Source organism: Cyclopterus lumpus, chromosome 13 (assembly GCF_009769545.1).
Source record: "Cyclopterus lumpus isolate fCycLum1 chromosome 13, fCycLum1.pri, whole genome shotgun sequence".
Lineage (NCBI taxonomy): Eukaryota > Metazoa > Chordata > Actinopteri > Perciformes > Cyclopteridae > Cyclopterus > Cyclopterus lumpus.
The window spans coordinates 8301347-8323387 of NC_046978.1; the positions used below are offsets into that span (position 1 = coordinate 8301347).

At 42.6% G+C, this 22041-nt stretch overlaps 2 protein-coding genes across 11 annotated transcripts in view; one reads left to right on the forward strand and one right to left on the reverse strand.

Moving 5' to 3' along the window:
• Positions 1-6542, forward strand: part of synrg (synergin, gamma) — a 35313-nt gene extending 28771 nt beyond the window's left edge. For 5 of the 10 annotated variants that reach the window (XM_034549218.1, XM_034549222.1, XM_034549223.1 and 2 more), the window contains 4 exons: positions 92-202; positions 314-352; positions 3383-3415; positions 5298-6542. In XM_034549218.1, coding sequence (XP_034405109.1) covers positions 92-202; positions 314-352; positions 3383-3415; positions 5298-5429 — 315 coding nt within the window. In that variant the 3' untranslated portion in view covers positions 5430-6542. The remainder of the gene's footprint in view (positions 1-91; positions 203-313; positions 353-3382; positions 3416-5297) is intronic. The other 5 variants (XM_034549227.1, XM_034549226.1, XM_034549219.1 and 2 more) reach the window with 4 other exon arrangements.
• A 6933-nt stretch (positions 6543-13475) lies between these two features.
• Positions 13476-20367, reverse strand: dusp14 (dual specificity phosphatase 14). Its single transcript, XM_034548614.1, has 2 exons — positions 20135-20367; positions 13476-15467 (listed from the first exon to the last, which is right to left on the reverse strand). The coding sequence occupies exon 2, from the start codon at positions 15349-15351 to the stop codon at positions 14722-14724; it is 630 nt and encodes a 209-aa protein (XP_034404505.1). The 5' UTR covers positions 15352-15467; positions 20135-20367; the 3' UTR covers positions 13476-14721.
• Positions 20368-22041: the final 1674 nt, after the last annotated feature.

The window sequence follows — 22041 nt, forward strand, 5'->3', positions numbered from 1 at the left end:
TATTAAACTGTTATTATAAGAATAGAAATTACTAGATTTTTCACTGCGGCAGGAAGTAAAATGAGTTTGTGTTCTTTTTGTTTGTGTGTAGCCTGATGAAAGCTCCCTCGATTTCTCCTCCTCTATTTTGAGGCACGGCATTAAGAATGCCAAGGAGTTGGCCTGCGGGGTGTGTCTCCTCAACGTCGACACACGCAGCAAGGTTTGTGCACACGCACACACAACACACACACACAGCCACAGAATAACCGTTAGTGAATATATTTTTACATATTGACAACTGACATTTCTTTGACTTTGAAACGTTTTACAGAACAAAGAAGAAAGCACTATTGGACGTCTGTTTAAACGAGTATGAGACATTCAACTGTCAACACAATTTCATTCCACTCTTGCCCACTGGGGGCCTTGGGGGGCCTATTCTCCTTTTACCGACGAGCCCGGCGGGGGGCCAGAGTGACGGAATTCACTTCTCTCCTACAAGCAAACGGTTGTCTGCATAGACACACACTGTAACTGATTTAGATTTCAGCCACAATCACTTATTTATGCCTAAATCAATTGCCTGTCAAGCTTTCTGTTTCTCACATATGGAGTTCGTAATGACGCTTTGACTTCAGAGCCCCTCATTTCAAACCAACGACGTTGATGAGGGTAGCTATTTTTAATGGCTCCTAAGACTGAAACTAAATTTGAAAGTCTCAGGCAAAGACTACCTCCCACCAGCTGATGATTAATGTAAAAATGGTCTTTTTATTTTTCAGTGCAGAGATTTAGTTCTTGGGAGTTAGTTCTACTATTAGCTTAGCTTGTTTGTACAGTGTACGTTTAACATTATACTCCGACTAACCAGTGTGTAATGCTGTCTCAGGTAGCTAGAGTTTCTTGAGGGTAAACTTCTCTAAATATAATAAATAGCATGTAAGCGCTAATATTAGCCTATTCACTGATAGCGATGATATGCTATCGTTTTAATTCAACCTGAAGTTCCACAAATTAATGTAGTCTCTTATTTAAAAGATCCTTAACTTTTGAATTACCACCAGGTTATAAGTAGGGAGAAGAACACACTGTTTAATACATTCTTTACACTTTTGCGTTTTGGAAAAAAAGACACCGCCCTTCAAATTCTTTTAATGCACGGTGTCTCTTACTAGAGACCCATGTGCATAGTTTCAACATGTGAAGAAATCTAACGCTTGACAGGCCTGACATCCTGACAGTTGCTAAGTGTGATTGGACGATCGGTACTGAAGCAAAACGTATCTCAGAATAATAATGTGCACTCTTCAAATAAGTGAGAGAGGAGAGTTGTCACTTTGGCACCTCAGGGCTGGTCCTTGCACTCTGGGATTGGTTCTTCAAGGTCACGAAGGTCGTCACTTTGTCTTGGAAGGGTTTCATTTTCTACTCTGTCGCCTCTAACACGAGGCAACTGCTCATCTCGCCACCTGCAGCTCTCAACCGTTGGTGTTCAGTCATTATTAACTCTGAATGGGCCGCTGTGTGTAAATCGTCTGTACGTCTACCTCCTTGCCCACGGTGGCTTTGCCTTTCATCGACGTGGGCCGGTAATGGTATTCTTGGACCATGCGGTTCAGAGGGCAGGATGGATGGCCCAGGCAAGATATGGCTGACTAAGAGGCATCTAGGATGCGAGCAGATGTGGCTTACACATTAGTCATAAGCAGGGAGTACAACTGACAATTAGACCTGCACACACAAACACACACTCTCACCGCTCACTCTGATGTGCGTAGAATGAGGTCTGAAATTAATGCAATTTGATTATGTCTCTGTACCACTAGCATGAGATTAATAACCCATCTTTTAATTGTATTTTAGTTTTTGGCAGAGCCACACTGGTACGAACAAATAAAAGCCTAGTGAAGAATAGCATCTCCTCAGAGTATAATTAAGTACAAGAACAGCTTTGGCTGCAGCAGACGGCACTGATTGATGCATTGTCCTTTCGAGAAGAGGTACTGATTTGTTTTTCGAACAAGGTACTGAAGGGAGGGGATGTTGATGTGGCGTCAAGGAAATGTGACCGCTGAAGAGCTCGATGGCTCCTGCTTAATTCATGCTGTGAATTGTAATCTTTCAAAAGCTTCTGTAAAATATGTATCCCATTGGTTGATACAATTATTTTGTTCAGTAAGGGTTTCATTCTCACGTTGTTGTTGTGTTACTTTTGTGGAAGCAGCCGTTTTCAGTTGCCTCCCTTACTTCTGCGGGTCAGGTGGCGGGATGGGGCTTCATCTCACCTCAGTTTGCCACTCAAAGGCGGCAGCAGTTATGTTTCATCATAATTGATACTTCTCAGCTAATGATGCTCCAGCGCATCTCTAAATGATGCATGTTAATTTTAGCAATTACAGGGAGAAGCACTGGAAAGGATTTTAAGTTGAACAATTTAGCATATCTGGCTATTTATATTAATGCCGGTTTCTGCAGAGCCTCGAGGATTTGGATTGATTATTCTGTGTAGCTTTTACTTGAGGAGGCTTGACAGCAGAAGTCTGGAGCCACGCTTTGTCAGCTTTTTCTGCAAATGTTCCCATCCTCAAAATTTGAATCAGTTTTTTGGTGGCCCATCTGTCACAGCTTGCTGTATTGTGCCTTGGGTTAGCAAGGCTCCTACACAGTTAAATACATTCCTTAGGTAATACCCAGCCTGAAAAGAGCAGTGTGGAGGTTATTCAGTCAGTAACTGGTTATGACCAAGGGGGGAAGAAAATCTCCATTCTGGATGTGGCGGTAACGATAGCTAATTGAACCAGCTAGAATTACTTTTTAGTTTATGATTTACCAAACTGCATAATTTCTTTCATTGTAATCTGAAGAAATGCAAATTTTATTATGGACACAAGTTACAGTAAAAGTGGAATTCATATCTGGAAATATAGAAACAGCAACCAAACGAGGGATATGCAGCAGGTTCAGAAACACAAGGATTTAAAATTGATTTATAGTTAAGAAGCTCAATTTGTTGCTGATAACGGCAGCAGAAAAATGGCATTTGATGAGCATATAACATAAAACCAAACTGAAATGTTGTACATACTGTACATCAGTGTCGTACGCAGCTTTACAAGTGAAGTGCCATCGCAGTACTTATGAGAGACTGATCTGCTGGTATGAGCTCAACAGAGTAATGTATCAATATTGTAGATCAAATCTCTTGCATTTTGAGATTGAACATGTGTAGGAGCCCTGTGGGATAATAACTTGGATTCTTTAATGTTTTCACTCTCAAATAAACTGGAAAAGGGAGCTCTTTTCTGGTAAAACCGTTGATCTGAATGTTTGCTTGCTCTCTGTGCACACTTTGCTCCGTCTGGACTTTGCATGAACACGCTGACTGCTCTTGTGCTTACAGGCATTGATTAAAGACACTGACAGGAAGTTATGGGTAATTATGCCTCACTTATTTTTTAACTATTATAGAAGTATGGAAAGCCAGATTGTAGATTCAGGGTAGTTTTTAATATTATATAACCTGGTCGTGGCTCAGTCTGAATCCCCTATTTTTACATGCACCTACAAAGGTCAGCTTAAATGGAAGAGTTGTAGTTGTATCTGACCAGCTTGAAAGCATGAAGACTCTCATTTATGTTACAAGTGGCTGCCTGTCTAAAGGCACATCTGCCGAGTTAAGAAATACTGAATCGGCCCACTGTCGCTACCGTAATTAAGAAGAGGGGAAAGGCTCTGCAGTGAAAGGAGGAGGCATCACAGTGTATCTTTGTGTGACCACCCTTTCTTTTACAACATTGTCCAGCTTTGGCAGCCGCAAGTGCAGGTTTGTGGAAACCAGTAGGCCAGGGCACAAAAGAGCTCGGAAAGGAAATTGCACTGCTTTTGAAATGTGAGTGTAAGAGGCCCAAAAAGAAAAACTGAGGAAATGTGTCATTTAGTTTGCCTTCATCTGGCCGGGCATATGTGCTGCAGACGGCATTCAGGCAGGTGGAGATGTGTTTGACTCGCATAGTGTGCCGTGGTGGTGTATTTGTATGCAGTTGTTGCTTTCTGCATGCGTCTCCCCTCCTCCTGTGTGGGAGGCTTTGATTCAATGCACACGACTCATTCCTCTCTCACGGCTTCAGCTCCCAGTATTTCATCACGGATGCAAACTGTTAAACAGCGCATCACACACATTAGTGTCCCCTGAATGCACACGCACACAGTGCCCCAATGGGGATCGGGCTTTTCATTGTCTTAATAGCTACCTTGCATTTAGATCAATTTTAAATAAATGAATTAATATCTGCTGGTACGACGCACGGGCAAAGATGGAGACGGCATCGAGTCCTGCAACCTTGCCCTCCATGAAACAACGGCACATAAGCATGTGGTTTAAACTTCCTACATCGCACTAGACATTTAAAAAGAATAGAATATGACCATACATGGAATATTTTCAGACATTTTGGACAAAACGTTGGTTAAAGGCAATGATATGCAGCTTCTTGGGTCAACTATGAGGCCAAGTTTGCAAGTGTTGAGTGAAGACAGCTCAGCTATTTGACGCCGAGTCAAAACCTCAAACCGCTGTCATCCTGGTTCTACTGAAAAGCCAGATTAGGTTGTTTAATGTCTGTATATCTAATCTATCTCACTGCTTAAAACTGAATCTTGATTGTGTAAGGAGATTCCTTGCACCGTACTTTTGCAAGGTCTTGGGTGTCTTTGTGTCTCTCTTGATGCCACATTTCATTTATCCCACCACAATGACGGAACTACTTAAACCTTTAAAAAAGCCTAAAAAAACCACCCGGGGAGCAACTTGGGGTTCAGGGTCTCGCTCAAGGACACTTGGACAAGTGAACCGTAGGAGCCGGGGATCAAACCAGTCTTGGGATTAGACGTCGATCCGCTCGACCACCTGAGCCACAGCTTCCCCAAAATAACAAAGAGACCGTCTTAATGTCTCAATGAGAGCTTCAGGTGTCACTGGATGTTGTGTCCTCATTATTCAGAAAACATTGTTGAGTCTGTTATTCATTGTTTATCGGTACTGGATATCTTTTGTGTGACTATAACTAGTTCTCGCATCCAGTTTTATGAATAAACTCTTTCTTATAGCTGTTATTGCATATCTATCTATTGAAATGCAACGTGACTGAAATGTACAGCAAGCGCACAGAATGGTGTTAGTGGTTCTCTCAGTTCAGTCGTAGGCACAACAAGTAGCAATAACTCAACGTAGAGGCATAATAAAGTGTCTGTGTGCGCAGATGGCTTCATTGTCCCTGTGACTGAGGTGTGTAACATCTACCTTCTCACTTTGACAGGCGTTCAACTCAGAGATGGACAACTTCAAACTGCTGTACGGGGGCCACCAGTACCACGCCAGCTGTGCCAATTTCTGGACTAACTGTGTGGAGCCCAAACCTCCCGGCCTCATACTGCCTGACCTGCTCTGAGCTCGCGGCTTGCGGCTCGCGGCTGCCATGGCAACGGAGCAAAGGCTAATCAACATCAGAGGGGTAGAGCAACGACGCGCAATGCACAGGCTGCCACCGTGGACTGAGAAGGATGTTTAGTCACTGGATTCCTCTGTATTTATTTATGTATTGTATCTATTGTCATAACTCGGCTGTCAATCAGATCTGGTGGTTTGTTAAAAGCTTTTGTTTAAATATTTACCATTGCCGTTGTTTTTGTTGCCCTTTCTTTTTTCCACGTAAATGATGTTAACACAGGTCAGATGTACAAGTCATATTTAAACCCATTGGTTTGCAACGTGTTTAACGTATGGTTTACACTGATTTTCAACTACAGAAAAAAGACAATTCATTCATAATCACTCATCAATCAATCATATTTATATTATTGGGTCTGCAGTTTAGAATCTGGAGTTTTTAATGTCACTTGTTTCTGTTTGAGAGGATCTGTATTGGTGACTTCTTTTCTTCCCACTGAACCAGAGCTGTTGAATTATAAACCTATTATTGTACTTGAATTACATTTGTGGGTCAGGTCTTTTCGATAAAACTCTGTCTGTTTTGTTTTTAATAAGAAGTCTTTAACATTCAATCCGATGCTGGTGTTATACGTTTTGATGAATTGTGTTGAATTGACCGCTTTGAATGTTTTTGCACAGTTGATGAGATTTCAGCACCTCCAGGGATATTTAAAATGTATGTTTTAAGGGGAAAACAGTTGTGATTTGGGGTCCTGAAGGGAATCATGTTAACGGTATTGTTTTTGTGTCTTCTTGTTGTGTGCAACTGGAAAAAGTTGATGGATTCTGAACTAAAATTACAGGAGCACTTTTTGTATATTAGTGTCATGCTGTAGCATTGTAATTACTAACTAACGTGAATGTGATGTAAATAAATATGCAAACTATTTATTTAAAGTGTCATAGGTTATTATATTTCTCAGATTTTAAAGGCTGTCTTTAAGCAATACACTCATACGTACATTAAGTTTGTCACTAATGAAATGTTTGCTAACGGCTGTGATTCAATCATCTCAGAAACATTAAAACAGCGTCCATGAGGCTGCAATGAGAGTGGATATCTGGATATTAAGAGGGTGATGGTGTTTTTCTTTAATGTGTGTGTGTGATGATAATGTCTCCAAAATAATAGATCAAAGGTTTGTCTGCGCTAACGTAAACTGCACACGTTCATTTGTTCTTGCTCCTCCTCAAATCTAGTCAATAGAAGTTCATTATTAAATTTGGTAACAATTAAGGCCCTTTAAAGAAAGTCTTGAATGACCATATGAGGAATTACACTTTATATTTTGTGACATTATTTTGTGAAGTTGTATGACTTGATGACTATTTGCTTACGATAATTCAATTCAGTTTATTTTGTATAGCCCAATATCACAAATTGTATGATTACTGTGAATGCTTTTTATTGCAAATAGTACATTTCACATTTCTTATGACTAGAATGGCTTTTTAATGACAGTACTATATTTTGACTTTTTATGGCATACTTTTTTATGACAGGCTACTACACTATGACATCTCTTGACTTTTTTTAAAACACTTAAAGACAAAACATCCAATAAATTCTTTGCACATTTTATGATCTGTTATACCATGACATATTATTCTTTGACATTTTGTGTGACAAGCTATACTGTGACATTGTTATGGATCTTTCTTCTTTGCACTTTTATGACACCTCATTTATTACGTCCCCTTTTAAATCAAAAATAATTTTATCCCAGGTTGACAGTTTCCTTTACAAGGGATATTTGTAAATTAGATACTTCCGAACAATTCAACATGTATCTTTTAATGCATATCTATAAGAATAATTCACAACAAATCAAAATAACCAACAGATTTATTTGTTCAAGGTCACCCAGATACACAAATTCAGTCCACACATACATTTAATACTGTGTTTGATCATTTAAGATTATTTTTATGAGATACAAAGCTATGGCATTTTTAGGACATACAATGATATTGTCTTCCTTTTTATGACCCACTGTAATGTTTCTTTTCAACGACATACCACGCTATAATATTTTTCATGACAGTTTCATGATATCGTATATATATATATTGTGATTTTTTTTTAAATAAAAAATCTTGTTCATGCTTCTGCACAGGCGATAATCAAACTTGTATTTCAGACTCAAGGTCCAGACAGATGTTGCGAGAGGCTTTATGTTGTCGGGTTGTCCGTTGACATTTTGAGTCAGTTGTAAATAGTTTTAGAAGTAGCTCAGGCTGCAAACTACAGCTTATACAATCTGCTCCTGTCGGCAGTCACTGAGACTTATTCTGCTTTCATCACCAGCAGGACTGAGTACTGCAATGCTCTACTTTCTCGTCTGCCTAATACTGTAAATAAGCAATACATTGTACCGAATGCAGCAGCATGTGTTCTAGAAGGCCCAGAAGGAGAGCACACATCTCGTCTGTCTTAAAGTCCCTTCATTGGTTGCCTGCCAACTTTAGAATATATGTTGTAATCCTTTTATTAGCGTTAAAATCACTAAATGAACAAGCAGTCTTTTCGTTGTTCCCTAGGGGAACGTAATCTTTGGGATACAGGGTTGGACCAAGACCTTTCGAAGAGGCGACTTTCAGTCCTCTGGAATATTGTGCCAGTCGAGCTGAAGGCATCTCAATCTGTAAATACTACCCTCGGCTTCTGTGTTATGTTCATTTTGTTTTATTGTATTGTTAAGCACCTTGTAATACAATTTAGCACGAGGCGCTCCATGAATAAAAAAACTAGATAGGTGTTTCCCCCTATTTCCAGTCTTTGTGCTCAGCTAAGCTTCCCAGCTTCTGGCTGTAGCTTCACGTACAGACGTGACCGCATTGATCCCCTCATCTAACCCCAGTCGAAAAGAAAATTACATTTTCCAAAATGTCAAACTTTTCTCTTCACACACTTGAGAATCAGCATTGTTCTACTTGTGTTATAAGAAGTATTTGTGTTGGTTTTCCAAATATTTTATTATTTTATTTGAGGTGTGAGTGTATTACAGGATGGAAATAACTTGTTTTATTCACATGGCATGTTATCTTATTTTACCTGCTTTCCTGAGAAGTTTCCTTTGTCAAACGCATGAATGTGATCTCTTTTCTTTGTTTTTGTGAGTACACGAGCTGCAGCATTCTGGATCAACTGGAGGGATTTAAGAGACTTATTAGAGCAGCCTGATAATAAGGAGTTGTAGTAATCTAGTCTGGAAGTAACAAACATCTTTTTGAGACAAGATGTGCCTGATTTTTGAAATGTTACGTAGATGAAAAAATGCAGTCCTTGAGATTTGCTTAACGTGGGAGTTAAAGGACAAGTCCCGGTCAAAGATAACGCCGAGATTCTTTACAGTGCTGTTGGATGCCAGGGAAATGCCATCTACAGAAACCACATCACCAGATAATTGATTTCTGAGGTATTCATTATTTATTATCATTACAAATGCTACAAAATAATCAAAACCTGCTACGTGTAGAAGTATTTCTCTGAATACCTTGTGACTTCCCTACCTTGTCTGTGGCACTCATCCAAACCCATTTGATCCCACATATCTATTTACCGTATGTGTTTTTAAATCTTACTCAAACAGGAGCAAGTGGTGCAGTTGAGTTATTTACAGCAGCAGTACAGAGTATGTGAGATTTATTCAAAATAAAAACTTAATACCACGATTCCCTTTTATTGACACTTAGCATTCGATGGATTCAAATACAGTGGATGGTAGTGTAAAGCTAGATTTCACAACATGAACATAGGTGGAGTGGTTTATTGATGTGTTTTAATAGTTTTGGACAACAATGAAGGTCGACAATCTACAGAGGAATAACATATATTGTAGGATACTCACTTGTGGGATCATCTTAATGTTGGTCTGGATCTTTTCATGGGATTTGCTGACAATAAGAAAATTACACTTTAATACTAGTTCTCTCTCATAGAAACCTGGTCCACCAGTAAGTAGTATATTTCACCATTAATGGACCTGATATTTAGTTTTAGTCATCTCCATTATCCGTGCCTCGGGGCCCACTCCATCAATCATTTCATCCATTTGAGGCTTGAAAGGCGATGGACGGATGAGTCATTGTTACACCGCAGAGACGACACACTCATTCACCTGCTCACTGAGGGAGAATCACTTGTTTCCCTACAGACAAAATTGTATCAGGCAACGTCTCCCATTGCGTTCCAGATGTTCCTCATTCTGAGGCTTTTGTTACTCTCTCTCTCTTTATGCTCTTTCAGTTATGGATTTTTTATCTTACCGCTTCAATTCAATATATTTTTACGATCTAGACAGGACGAACTGTACTCTGGGACATTTATTGAGAACTGTTGGCCGCCAAATATTCAGCATTCTTTATTTAGCTATTGTTTGCAAATAAGAAATACTTACATCCAACAGCATAGGTTACAATGTGGCTAAATCAGGTCAAATTATAACTGAAACGAGAGCAGCAAGCCTGAAATTGAAGCAGCAAGGTTAATAACTGGCCTTGTTCAAATGGAAATGCAGGTTTTTTACCTATTGATATGTGAGTAGTGCTGTAGCTCATGGTGATTATAGTGAATTATTAAAGGCTGTATAATTTCAAGCCCAGAGAAGCCACGATTCTGTAATTCATTGCAGCTACAGTAGATGTTCATATTTGCTTTGAGTGGTTGAAATAAAACCTGCACCATTTGCCATTTCACAGTCCTTTCCACACTTCAGAATAATATCACAGGGGGGAGAAATACTACGTCCCTTCTTTATATTTAAAATAATTAATACAATATTTTTGCAACATTTGACAAATATTGAGCGGTTCCATTCTCTCAAATGTGAGGATAGCAATCTATGAATGTTCTGCTTCATTGCATTATGTTCATGTTGGTTAGACAAGCGATTTAAACGCTGGCCCTTCGGTTTATTTCTGAAATTGTAGAAACTAAACATTAATTGACAACAAAGTATTACATGTTGTGTATAGTAACACACAGCGGTTTGTTGCAGCTTACCTGTGTCTGATGCATCTTGTTGAGTGGTCGTCTTCAATGTCATCTCCAAAAGCGTCATCATCATTGTTGGTTCTGCGTGGCCTGCACCGCTGGAGGCTCAGGGTGATGCAAATGGCTCTGATGCTGAAGGATGTTTACTTTTAGAGCTGGACTGTGGCCTGGAAACGCCATGCGTGTACTCGTGCCCCCTCACGTGGGGGCCAGGAGGAGAAGATGATTTGTTTTTGCCGTGAGAAAATAGTATGCAGTGTAATTTGGGCTCATCCCTTGTGCATGTGGTTGGCCCGTCATCAGATGTCTCTCTGGGTAATGGCATTAATTGTGGAGACCACCCCAGAAAGTGTGGGCACAAGACAAATGGTCATCAATAATCTGCCTGCTGCTCTGTGGCCACAGAAAAATTAAATGAATGACAGAAGGTTTCTTTGACGTCTGAACATGTCTCTTGTGGGAGAAAAAAAACACCCAAGCATAACTAAGATCAAGAGGTGTTTGGAGAGGAAGCGCTGCAATCTGTTCGGGGGAAAACATCTCAGAACTGTTGTTGTAATCAGAAAAAAACAAGTTGGTTGTTATTCCAGTAAATGCTCAAAATATTGTGCGTCAGAGGTGTATTTCTTCTTTTACATTGAATCACATTTGAACAAAAACAGTGACATGAGATCTTTTTACTTCTTATTATTTTAATATGACTGTCTTGGTGCATGAAATAATTAGAAGTCATACTACACAACATCTTCCTCCTACTAACAATTATTGACCCCTGACCTTTCATTATTTTATATATTATTGTGATATCACATTTAATACCACTTCTGTGGGTTGAAGACGTTAACTGTGAATCCAACATCACTGAGCGTTGTTCCGTAGTACCACAGTACCACGTAGGAGCACAGTACCACAGATGGACAACAGTACCGCGTAGGACCACGTAGGACAACAGTACCGCGTAGGACAACAGTACCACGTAGTACCACAGTACCACGTAGGACAACAGTACCGCGTAGGACAACAGTACCACGTAGTACCACAGTACCACGTAGGAGCACAGTACCACAGATGGACAACAGTACCGCGTAGGACCACGTAGGACAACAGTACCGCGTAGGACAACAGTACCGCGTAGGACAACAGTACCGCGTAGGACCACAGTACCACGTAGGACTACAGTACCACGTAGTACTACAGTACCACGTAGTACTACAGTACCACGTAGGACCACAGTACCACGTAGGACCACAGTACCACAGTACCACGTAGGACAACTGTACCGCGTAGGACAACAGTACCACGTAGGACCACAGTACCACGTAGTACCACAGTACCACGTAGGACCACAGTACCACATAGGACAACAGTACCACGTAGGACCACAGTACCACGTAGGACCACAGTACCACAGTACCACGTAGGACAACTGTACCGCGTAGGACAACAGTACCACGTAGGACCACAGTACCACGTAGTACCACAGTACCACGTAGGACCACAGTACCACATAGGACAACAGTACCACGTAGGACCACAGTACCACGTAGGACCATAGTACCACAGTACCACGTAGGACAACAGTACCACGTAGGACCACAGTACCACGTAGAACAACAGTACCACGTAGGACCACAGTACCACATAGGACAACAGTACCACGTAGGACCACAGTACCACGTAGGACCACAGTACCACAGTACCACGTAGGACAACTGTACCGCGTAGGACAACAGTACCACGTAGGACCACAGTATCACGTAGTACCACAGTACCACGTAGGACCACAGTACCACATAGGACAACAGTACCACGTAGGACCACAGTACCACGTAGGACCATAGTACCACAGTACCACGTAGGACAACAGTACCACGTAGGACCACGTAGGACCACAGTACCACGTAGAACAACAGTACCACGTAGGACCACGTAGGACAACAGTACCACGTAGGACCACAGTACCACAGTACCACGTAGGACCACAGTACCACGTAGGACAACAGTACCACATAGGACCACGTAGGACCACAGTACCACGTAGGACAACAGTACCACGTAGGACCACAGTACCACGTAGGACAACAGTACCACGTAGGACAACAGTACCACGTAGGACCACAGTACCACAGTACCACGTAGGACAACAGTACCACGTAGGACAACAGTACCACGTAGGACCACAGTACCACAGTACCACGTAGGACAACAGTACCACGTAGGACCACAGTACCACGTAGGACCACAGTACCACGTAGGACCAGAGTACCACGTAGGACAACAGTACCACGTAGGACAACAGTACCACGTAGGACAACAGTACCACAGTACCACGTAGGACCACAGTACCACGTAGGACCACAGTACCACCACAGTACCACAGTACCACCTAGGACAACAGTACCACGTAGGACAACAGTACCACAGTACCACGTAGGACCACAGTACCACGTAGGACCACAGTACCACCACAGTACCACAGTACCACCTAGGACAACAGTACCACGTAGGACCACGTAGGACCACAGTACCACGTAGGACCACAGTACCACGTAGGACAACAGTACCACGTAGGACCACAGTACCACGTAGGACCACGTAGGACCACAGTACCACGTAGGACAACAGTACCACGTAGGACCACAGTACCACAGTACCACGTAGGACCACAGTACCACGTAGGACCACGTAGGACCACAGTACCACGTAGGACCACAGTACCACAGTACCACGTAGGACAACAGTACCACGTAGGACCACGTAGGACCACAGTACCACGTAGGACCACAGTACCACGTAGGACCACAGTACCACAGTACCACGTAGGACCACAGTACCACGTAGGACCACGTAGGACCACAGTACCACAGTACCACAGTACCACGTAGGACAACAGTACCACGTAGGACCACGTAGGACCACGTAGGACCACAGTACCACGTAGGACCACAGTACCACAGTACCACAGTACCACGTAGGACCACAGAGCTGTGATGGTAGACTGCAGCGGTGTCAAGACGGTAATTCTCAATACGAAGCTAACGCGATACATTCACTGCACGCAATAACGATGGCATCACAGTTGGTTTGATTCTGCGACACATGATGTGTCATCACAGGACCGAGTCATCGCATACATCTAGTGCTGAAACAATGAGTTGAGGTTAGTCAATAGAAGGAAAATAAGTTGATTATTGTGAAAAATGTTGAAAATAATGCATCTCTAGTTTCCAATTTCAAAATGTGAAAATATGATTTCTTTCTTTGTCTCACCTCTACAACAACTCCATAAGCGTGGGGACAGGATGTGCAGAACCAACAGCAACAGCTGAAGTCGGATCTTCAGCCTGTGTGACAACGCTCTTTTAGGCTGATTTACAAAGAGAAATTAAATTGATTTGATGTACTGCTATGACTTTGTTGCAACCAGTGGACAAAAGGCAAAAAAAAGTAGGATACAAAATACACTTCCAAGCATCTATCCTAGAGCTACCAATTCCTTTGTGGCGGCAGATATTTATTTTTTAATGCAGCATCAAATGGCACTACAATAACATAGTGTGGTCACAGGATGAAACATTCCACCCTGTGGTACAAAAGAGCTTTCCCTAAATCTGTTAGCTTACTTCCTCTAGCTTTTCAACTTAAAGAAGGTAGATATAACAACATCTTTAAATGTTGAGTTAAAGTGTGCCACTTGTTCCCCACTACATTACAATAAAATAATGTTTCTGCATATATGTTTTTTTCTGTACACTTTTATCTTATATGCTACCATAAATTATGAGCTTGCTGCTTCCCTTCACACTAAAGATTACTGCAGAACTGGCACAATACCACCACATGACATCATCACGTCAGGAAAAGGACTTCATTCACATCACTGCCAGAGATGCCAAAAACCTTCACCAAAATGCTCTTCCTCCAATGGAACTGGAATATAGAGCCCAAAACAAGATCAAAGTGTGGAAGTTGGTGCCGTTTATCTCCATTTATCTCATTGTAGTCCCGAAGGCTCCTGGGTTGAAGTCGCTTTGCTCCCTCCTGCACACAGACTACATAGAGCGGGTTGGACAAAAAGCATCAACCACCAGTGTTTGGTCTCCCTTTGTTCAAAAGCACCAGTATTCATTACATAAGCCTCACACAGATGTACACTCACATGCGTCTCACTTCGCCTGTCCTGAACATGCATTAAGCTGCAGTCAAGGAGAGCAACGGTGCTCATCTTCACTTCCTCCTTGATCTTCTGTGGTTCTTAAAGGCCCCAGTACGGAGCCAGGCTCCTGTGGTCCCTCTCATAAACATCAGGTATGACCCCGTAGGGCGTCTGTACCATCTTAACAGAGTTTCGACCAAACAGCTTCCTCTCGTACTCGATGAGCTGGCGCCAGAAGCCACCGTTGGGCCTGATGATGGGGCGGCGGGCTTTGACCCAGGCGTGGGCCTCGGCCAGAGACACGCGGTGATACTTCATGAGGTATGCCAGACACAGAGAGGCCGAGCGGCTCACCCCCGCCACACAGTGCACCAGCACCGCGCCTCGCTTTCGTCCCACGCTGTGGATCTTGTCAGCCACGCTGTCGAAGTACAAGGAGAGTGGGGAGTGGGGCATATCCGCCAGAGGGACCTTTACGTACTCCATGTGAGGCCAGTTAAAGTTGGGAAGCTCGATGGTGGCGTTGACCACACAGGTGATGCCCTTAGACAGCAGCAGGCTGCGGTTGGATGCTACGTTCCCTCTGCTGAGGAAGAGGTTGGGGGTGATCTGCGCAATGCCCCCCAGCAGGCTGCTGTTCTCGGAAAGCAGCCTCGGCACCATAGTGGGCACCATGGAGCCACGATGGTGGTGGTGGTGGTGGAAGAAACTTTGGCTGTGGGAACCCATCGAGGAATCGAGTAGGCTTCAAGAAGGATGCCAATTTATTTATTATTTTTAATTATTTTTTAAAGCAAAACCTTCAGCAGCTCAGACTCATAGTCGTGCAGCCAGGCAAACAGCTCCTGTAACACACAAACAGATTTCCCTTTCAGTCTAAATTCAACATTTTTCTACTTTTCTACTTTCTACAAACATACAATCACCTCACAAAGACGAGTAACGTCATTGCTGTTTGCAAAGACAGTTGTTTCCAGTAAATGTTATTATGCAGTCTTTAAACAAAACAACAAAACTCAGACAATAGAACACCAATTGAAAAACATGCCGCTGTGACCGACTGATCCACAGTCTTCACTTTACAAAAGGTTTTCGTGACTCCATGGATGGATGAATAATATTTCCATCTCGGCCAGAGAGATCTCTGCTGTACGATTCACTCCATTCAGGTTGAATGCAGCACTGAGACCGCCTCCCTCTGCCATGTGAGCGCAGACCCCCTGGAGCTGTGCACACACCTCATCTCATGTTCATCCATCCACAGCCCTCACATACAGATTACATCTCCCGCCTCTTTGGCTATCGTGGTGTTGATGTCACTCTGGCACAAAATGGAAACTAGTCATATATAATATTATCCCACCAAAGTGTTCTGTTAAAATACGTAATTTAAGTAACACACTTGGTTGATCTAACTGCATTTCCCTTTTTGCAAAAAATACATCTCATATGAACCGTAACGTGCCATTTCTGTCTGCGCTGTATATGATGCGTGAACACTTTAGTTATCAGCAGGGAGCTCACAGCTCCGGGCGCTACTTCCCACACTGGTGCACTTGTCGTGCGTCATCCACACCTCGTGCACCAGTCTGGCCGGCCGCTCTTTTTCTTTCAGTTTCTGCTCCAGTCTGGTTAACAAGACACACGGGTCAACTGCTTCAAAATGGAACTCAACCTGCGGAATAAAACCGACCACCTGATCCCCTGCAAAGGGACTGCCAACACGGATTGGGATTCTTCTCATTCATAGATTGTAATCAAACACACATGAACGACATGCATCTGCACGACTGACAATACAATGAAATGTAGCTGGTAGTTTTGTTATCTTAAGACATTTGCAAAAATCTAATTAATTGCTGAATCATTTTGCCTCCCTGTGCCTCTATAAATAACATTTCCAGATCCATTTTCTTTTTTTGGGTTCACAAGTAGATAAAGCTCTGTTTAAATGGATCACAAGTCAGACAGGTTGGGAACCAACTTTAAATGTAACATAGCAAAAGGCCAGTATAAAGAAGGTATCCAGAACAAGTACAAATACCTATTTTGTACATGTTAATCCCCATCTTCAGAAGGGTTTGAGCTCCAGTCGTCACCTTTCTCTACACCCTCTCCTCCTATCGATCACAGCTCTGCCACCTCGGCACGGTCTGCTTCTCTTTCCAAAAATCAACGAGAGGGAAAAGGATCAAAAGGCTAACACAACACAGTCTTCCCTACTCGCTCAGGCACTGTTTCTCCCTATTGCCAATTACCCTGCACTATTACTCTGAAATGGTTGCCATGATCCACCTTCCTACACACCATCGCCACTGCTGATGAGACGACAAACACAGCGTTCCAGACTCCGGGAAACAAGTGTGACCATCAAATCAAACCAGGAAGTGGTCAGAGAAAAGTTCTAAACCGGTGCTATGGTAGTTTGTCTGTAGTTTGTACATTGTTGGAGCAGAGCAAACCTGTGTAAGCCTTTGTCTTACTGAACTCAAACAATTGGTTGATTGATGCTTGACAGAAGTAATCAGCAACTACATTGTTAAATAATGAAGTCATTTTTTAAGCAGAACTACAGAACATTATGTATATTATTATATATACTATATATATATTTAGAGAGGATGTGCTGCTTTTATGTCTCATGTGTCAGTAAACTGAGTAAATAGGTTTAAACTGTTGGTCAGAGTGTTTGAGGACATTTTAATTTATTGACCAACCAAATGACACATTGATTCATCTAGAACATTTTCTTTAGGTTAATTGCTTATGTGTTAGTTACAGCCTAAACTTTACATTAACTCCCTATTTTAAAACGTTGATGATTTTTTTGTTGCAGCGGGATGCACAGTTATTTATGGAGATAGATAACATGTATCATCAGCTAACATATAGGTACAAACTCTGTTGCTACGGCAACCTACTGACCACAGTATAAGACAGTCAACAGAGAGATGGAGAAGATAAGGGAACAGAATAATCCCGTGCCCTCTCCATGGTGCTAATGAAACACAGCGCCGGGCTTTGCTGAGATTTGCTCCATTCACACGAAGATTTATACGACGAGCAGGGCAGAGAGCGGAGGAGGGAGAATTATACAGAGAAAACAATCTGCTGTAAAGTTGGAGGTAGTGGGAATACTGCAGCTCGCTGTCAATCAAGTGCACTGTGATGATTGGTTCTCCAAAAGAAGAATAAAAACACTGAGGAAGGTCAGTGGCATTCAAAGAACAGCAGAGACGGGAGCATCGTTTCACAAATCGACCCCATCACGTCTTCTTCATCTGTTGACGTTACAAAAACAACCTGGCTATTAATCATTCACGGTGGATCTGTCTACAGGTAGTTCCACCTCAAAAATCTTCTTTCGCACATCTCCGTCTATCTGTACAGGGGGTCCGGTTCCACCTGCACCAACACAAATTGGAAACATGAACAAACTACAAGAAAACTAGAGCAGCAAAACCTGACGGCTACCTCCCTCTAATAACTCAACCACGACCGGATTCGGGGCTGAACCTCGCATCACATTTTTGACTGATGCTCCTCAGACCACAGAATAAAAACAGTGAAACAGCAGAAAAAAAGGTGCACGAGCAGACACGCAGCCCTCATCAGTAGCTCTCAACCAAAGGCAATCCATCTATTGGGTCTGAAAGTGACTCTGCTGCCAACAGTCTGGATAAGTATCAGGAGAATATGAGCAGCAATGACACAGCTTCTCAAAATCTATCTGAACTCAACTGGCCGCAACTTAACAACAAAAGGTTCAAAAGAGAGCATGTCAATAGGAGTTTAGGGGAAGATTCCTCGTGAGGACGGGGTTGGGCTTCGGCACCTTCCTGAAGCCAGCAATAACTCAGCAAACTCAGACAGCCTGAGACAGGCCAGATGTCGTGTTGTGTGAGATGCCGAGTGTGCAAATGCACTACAAATACAACACGGTGGCTGAAAGGCTGTTGCTTTCCGATATATATTACACAATGAAGCCTATTGTTCGTAGCCATATACATCTAGCTTAAAAAGACGTATTTGGAGGAACAATTGCATCCATCACTCCAGCAGATGGATGAGACTCTAGTTTACGTTTACACAATGACAACCAGTTCAGACCCAATGAGACACACTTATTATATGATTGGTGCTACAAGCAATGATTAGCAAACAGAGCTGAAACGATTAGTAGGTTTGATTGTAAAATTTATCTGCAACCATTTTGAAAACCAATAGTTTTAATAATTTCTAATAAAAAATACCACATACAGTACATGTTCTAGTTGTGCTGGTGAATGATCAATATGATTTATCATCTTTCATTAGATCTGTATCATGATGAAATCATATACTGCAATATCATGATATAGAATTACATTGTCTAAATTAATAACAAGCACATACTAAATCCCAAATATGTTGCACTAAAGTGCATCATTCTGATTAATTAAATTACTCAGTATTTCTCATTTGTCTTTGTATTACATTTACACGAGTGTATATCATTGTTGATAACTTATTATTACATTACATTTTATTTAGCTGACGCTTTGAGCTTTAGCTTCCTAAATATGAAATTTGCTGCTTTTTTCTGATTTGAAATTGAATATCATTGAGTTTTAACTTTTGGTTGGATAAGGGAGCAATTTCAAGATGACACCTTGAGCTCTGAGAAATTCGAATGACCCTTTTAGAGAGAAATTAACAACAAATTGAAGATGACAATGAGCAGATGATTCTATTCGCCCAGGCCATTGCACAGGTTTAATAGTACACTCTGTTGTACCAATCAAATGTTAAACACCTTTTTATCAATTTATATTATTTATTATCATTTTCTACATTGTAGATTTTAAAAGTATTCACAAAGCAAAATATGGTTTACACTCCAGATTCTTCAAAGAAGCCACATTGTGCCTCGATGACAGCTCTGTCGATTCTTGGCATGATCTTACCAGCAGCTTCACGAGACGGGCACTTGGAGCTCGAGCATATGAGCGCGAGCGTAAAGTTGACATCAAGACTTCCTCCTCAGGGAAATAAAGGCTATTGTTGTTTCAGAGACTTTACATATTCACACTGCCTCTTCGTGAAAGGAAGTGTGAACATGCGGAGCGTTAAGTGAACGATTGCACGAGTTGTATTAATTAGGATCAGACATGTGAAACGGACTGCTCCTCTGCGCACGGGCGGCTCGTCCCCGTGCGCAGAGGACAGATTATTGTATTGTGTTTTTATTATTACTTTAAGTGTAGAATATAAAAACTGTGAAATGTTAGTGCCCTTGTTTGAACATGACGAAACTAAGCGACATGTGGCACACAGAAGAAGTGTGGCACGTTTCTTCAGTTTCACCCATCTTACATCACACTACCTCGGGATAAATGCCTCTAAAACATATGATGAAATATGTTAATGTTTTGTTTGAGTTTAAATTAAATAAACAACATCATCTTATTCTAGGTCATGATGACAAATGGCAACGATAAACTGCCTCCATCAGATGTGAAACTCAACTTACCAGATGGAGGTTATTAATTAAAGCGCCTTCAACCACTGCAGCAATCCGGCGAGCTGGTCTCATGGTCCGGACATCGATCTCCAGTCAGTCCGCTCTCACAGACGACCAGCAGGAGCGCGAGAGGCCAGGGAGCAGGAGACCGACCGCGACAGTCAACAGCATCATGTAAAAGTCAACAGAAATACGAGCCAACATCCGCCTGCTTCAACGCTGACAGTAGCGGCGTGCACCGGGCAGCCTCAGTATGAGGAGTGATCCGTGCCACGCAGAGGAGGAGGAGGAGGAGGAGGAGGAGGAGGAGGAGGAGGAGGAGGAGCCACCACTGTATACAGCCTCGGGGGCGGCGCCCCGTTTATTCTTACTACGGATGTACTACTTACCTACTTATTATCTCTGCACTCTCCTTTCCTTTCTTATGTTTATTTTTGATAACCTGTTCCTGTACTTAATACTGTAAATACTGCATACACTTTACCACTATGTACAGTGACTTTTGTAGTGTTTTTTTCAAATATATTTTTCGTTCTTCATATTTCTATTATTATTATAGTGTGTTTGTTTTGTACCTCTGTTGACTCGGAGAACCCTGCAAAAATAATTCCGATGTGTCTGGACTGCTGGTCTAGGCACAGATGGCAAAAAAAAAAACTTGAACCTTGAACCTTGAAAGTTGGTCAATGTAGAATAAACGTTGTATAGAATTCAGATGAAAACACCCAGACTACGCTTGGTTTATACGCTACTCGCCTTTGTTTCAGAGGGAAATATTGTAGTTTTGACTTCACTTCATTCATCTGAGCTTTAGTGGGCCCACAAACGCTCACCTTATAAAATATGATACCGTTGTATAATAAACTTTGTGAGAGTGAATGGTTGTATGTCCCTACATGTGCCCTCGATGGACTGGCGGCCTGTCCAGGGTGTCCCCTGCCTTCGCCCTATGTCAGCTGGGATAGGCTCCAGCGCCCCCGCGACCCTAATGAGGATAAGCGGTATTGAAAATGGATGGATGGATGGATGGAATAAACTTTCCAACAGTAAATTATGTGATTACAATCTGCTCCATCTCTAGCAGCTGTAACATTACAATGCTGCTTACACATTAAAGATATAGGAATAATATGATTTATCTAATAATATAACTGTGAAATATTCTGCCCAAGTACTTATATTGCAATACTCTACATACATTTAGCCATCCATCCATCCATTATCACCCGCTTATCCGGGGTCGGGTCGCGGTGGCAGCAGGTTCAGCAGGCCGACCCAGGCTTCCCTCTCACCCGCAACACTTTCCAGCTCATTCTGGGGGATCCCGAGGCGTTCCAAGGCCAGCCGGGAGATATAATCCCTCCAGCGTGTCCTCGGTCTTCCCCGGGCCCGGAAAACCTCTAATGGGAGGCGTCCAGGAGGCATCCTGACTAGATGCCCGAACCACCTCAGCTGACTCCTTTCGACACGAAGGAGCAGCGACTCGACTCCGAGCTCCCCCCTGATGTCCGAGCTCCTTACCCTATCTCTAAGGCTGAGCCCGGCCACCCTACGGAGGAAGCTCATTTCGGCCGCTTGTATCCGAGATCTCGTTCTTTCGGTCACGACCCAGAGTTCGTGACCATAGGTGAGGGTTGGAACTTGGACCGAACAGTAAATGGAGAGCTTTGCCTTCCGGCTCAGCTCCCTCTTCACCAAGACGGACCGGTACGGCGCCTGTTTTACTGCTGCAGCCGCACCGATCTGCCTGTCGATCTCCCGCTCCACCTTACCCTCACTCGTGAACAAGACCCCGAGATACATGAACTCCTTCGCTTGGGGTAGGCAGTTTGCCCCCACCTGGAGGGAGCAATCCGCCGGTTTCCGGCAGAGCACCATGGCCTCAGATTTGGAGGTGCTAACTCTCATCCCTGCCG

What these genes read in the sequence shown, in the direction of transcription:
- dusp14 (XM_034548614.1), bottom strand. Translation starts at nt 15,351, where the DNA reads ATGGGTTCCCACAGCCAAAGTTTCTTCCACCACCACCACCACCATCGT.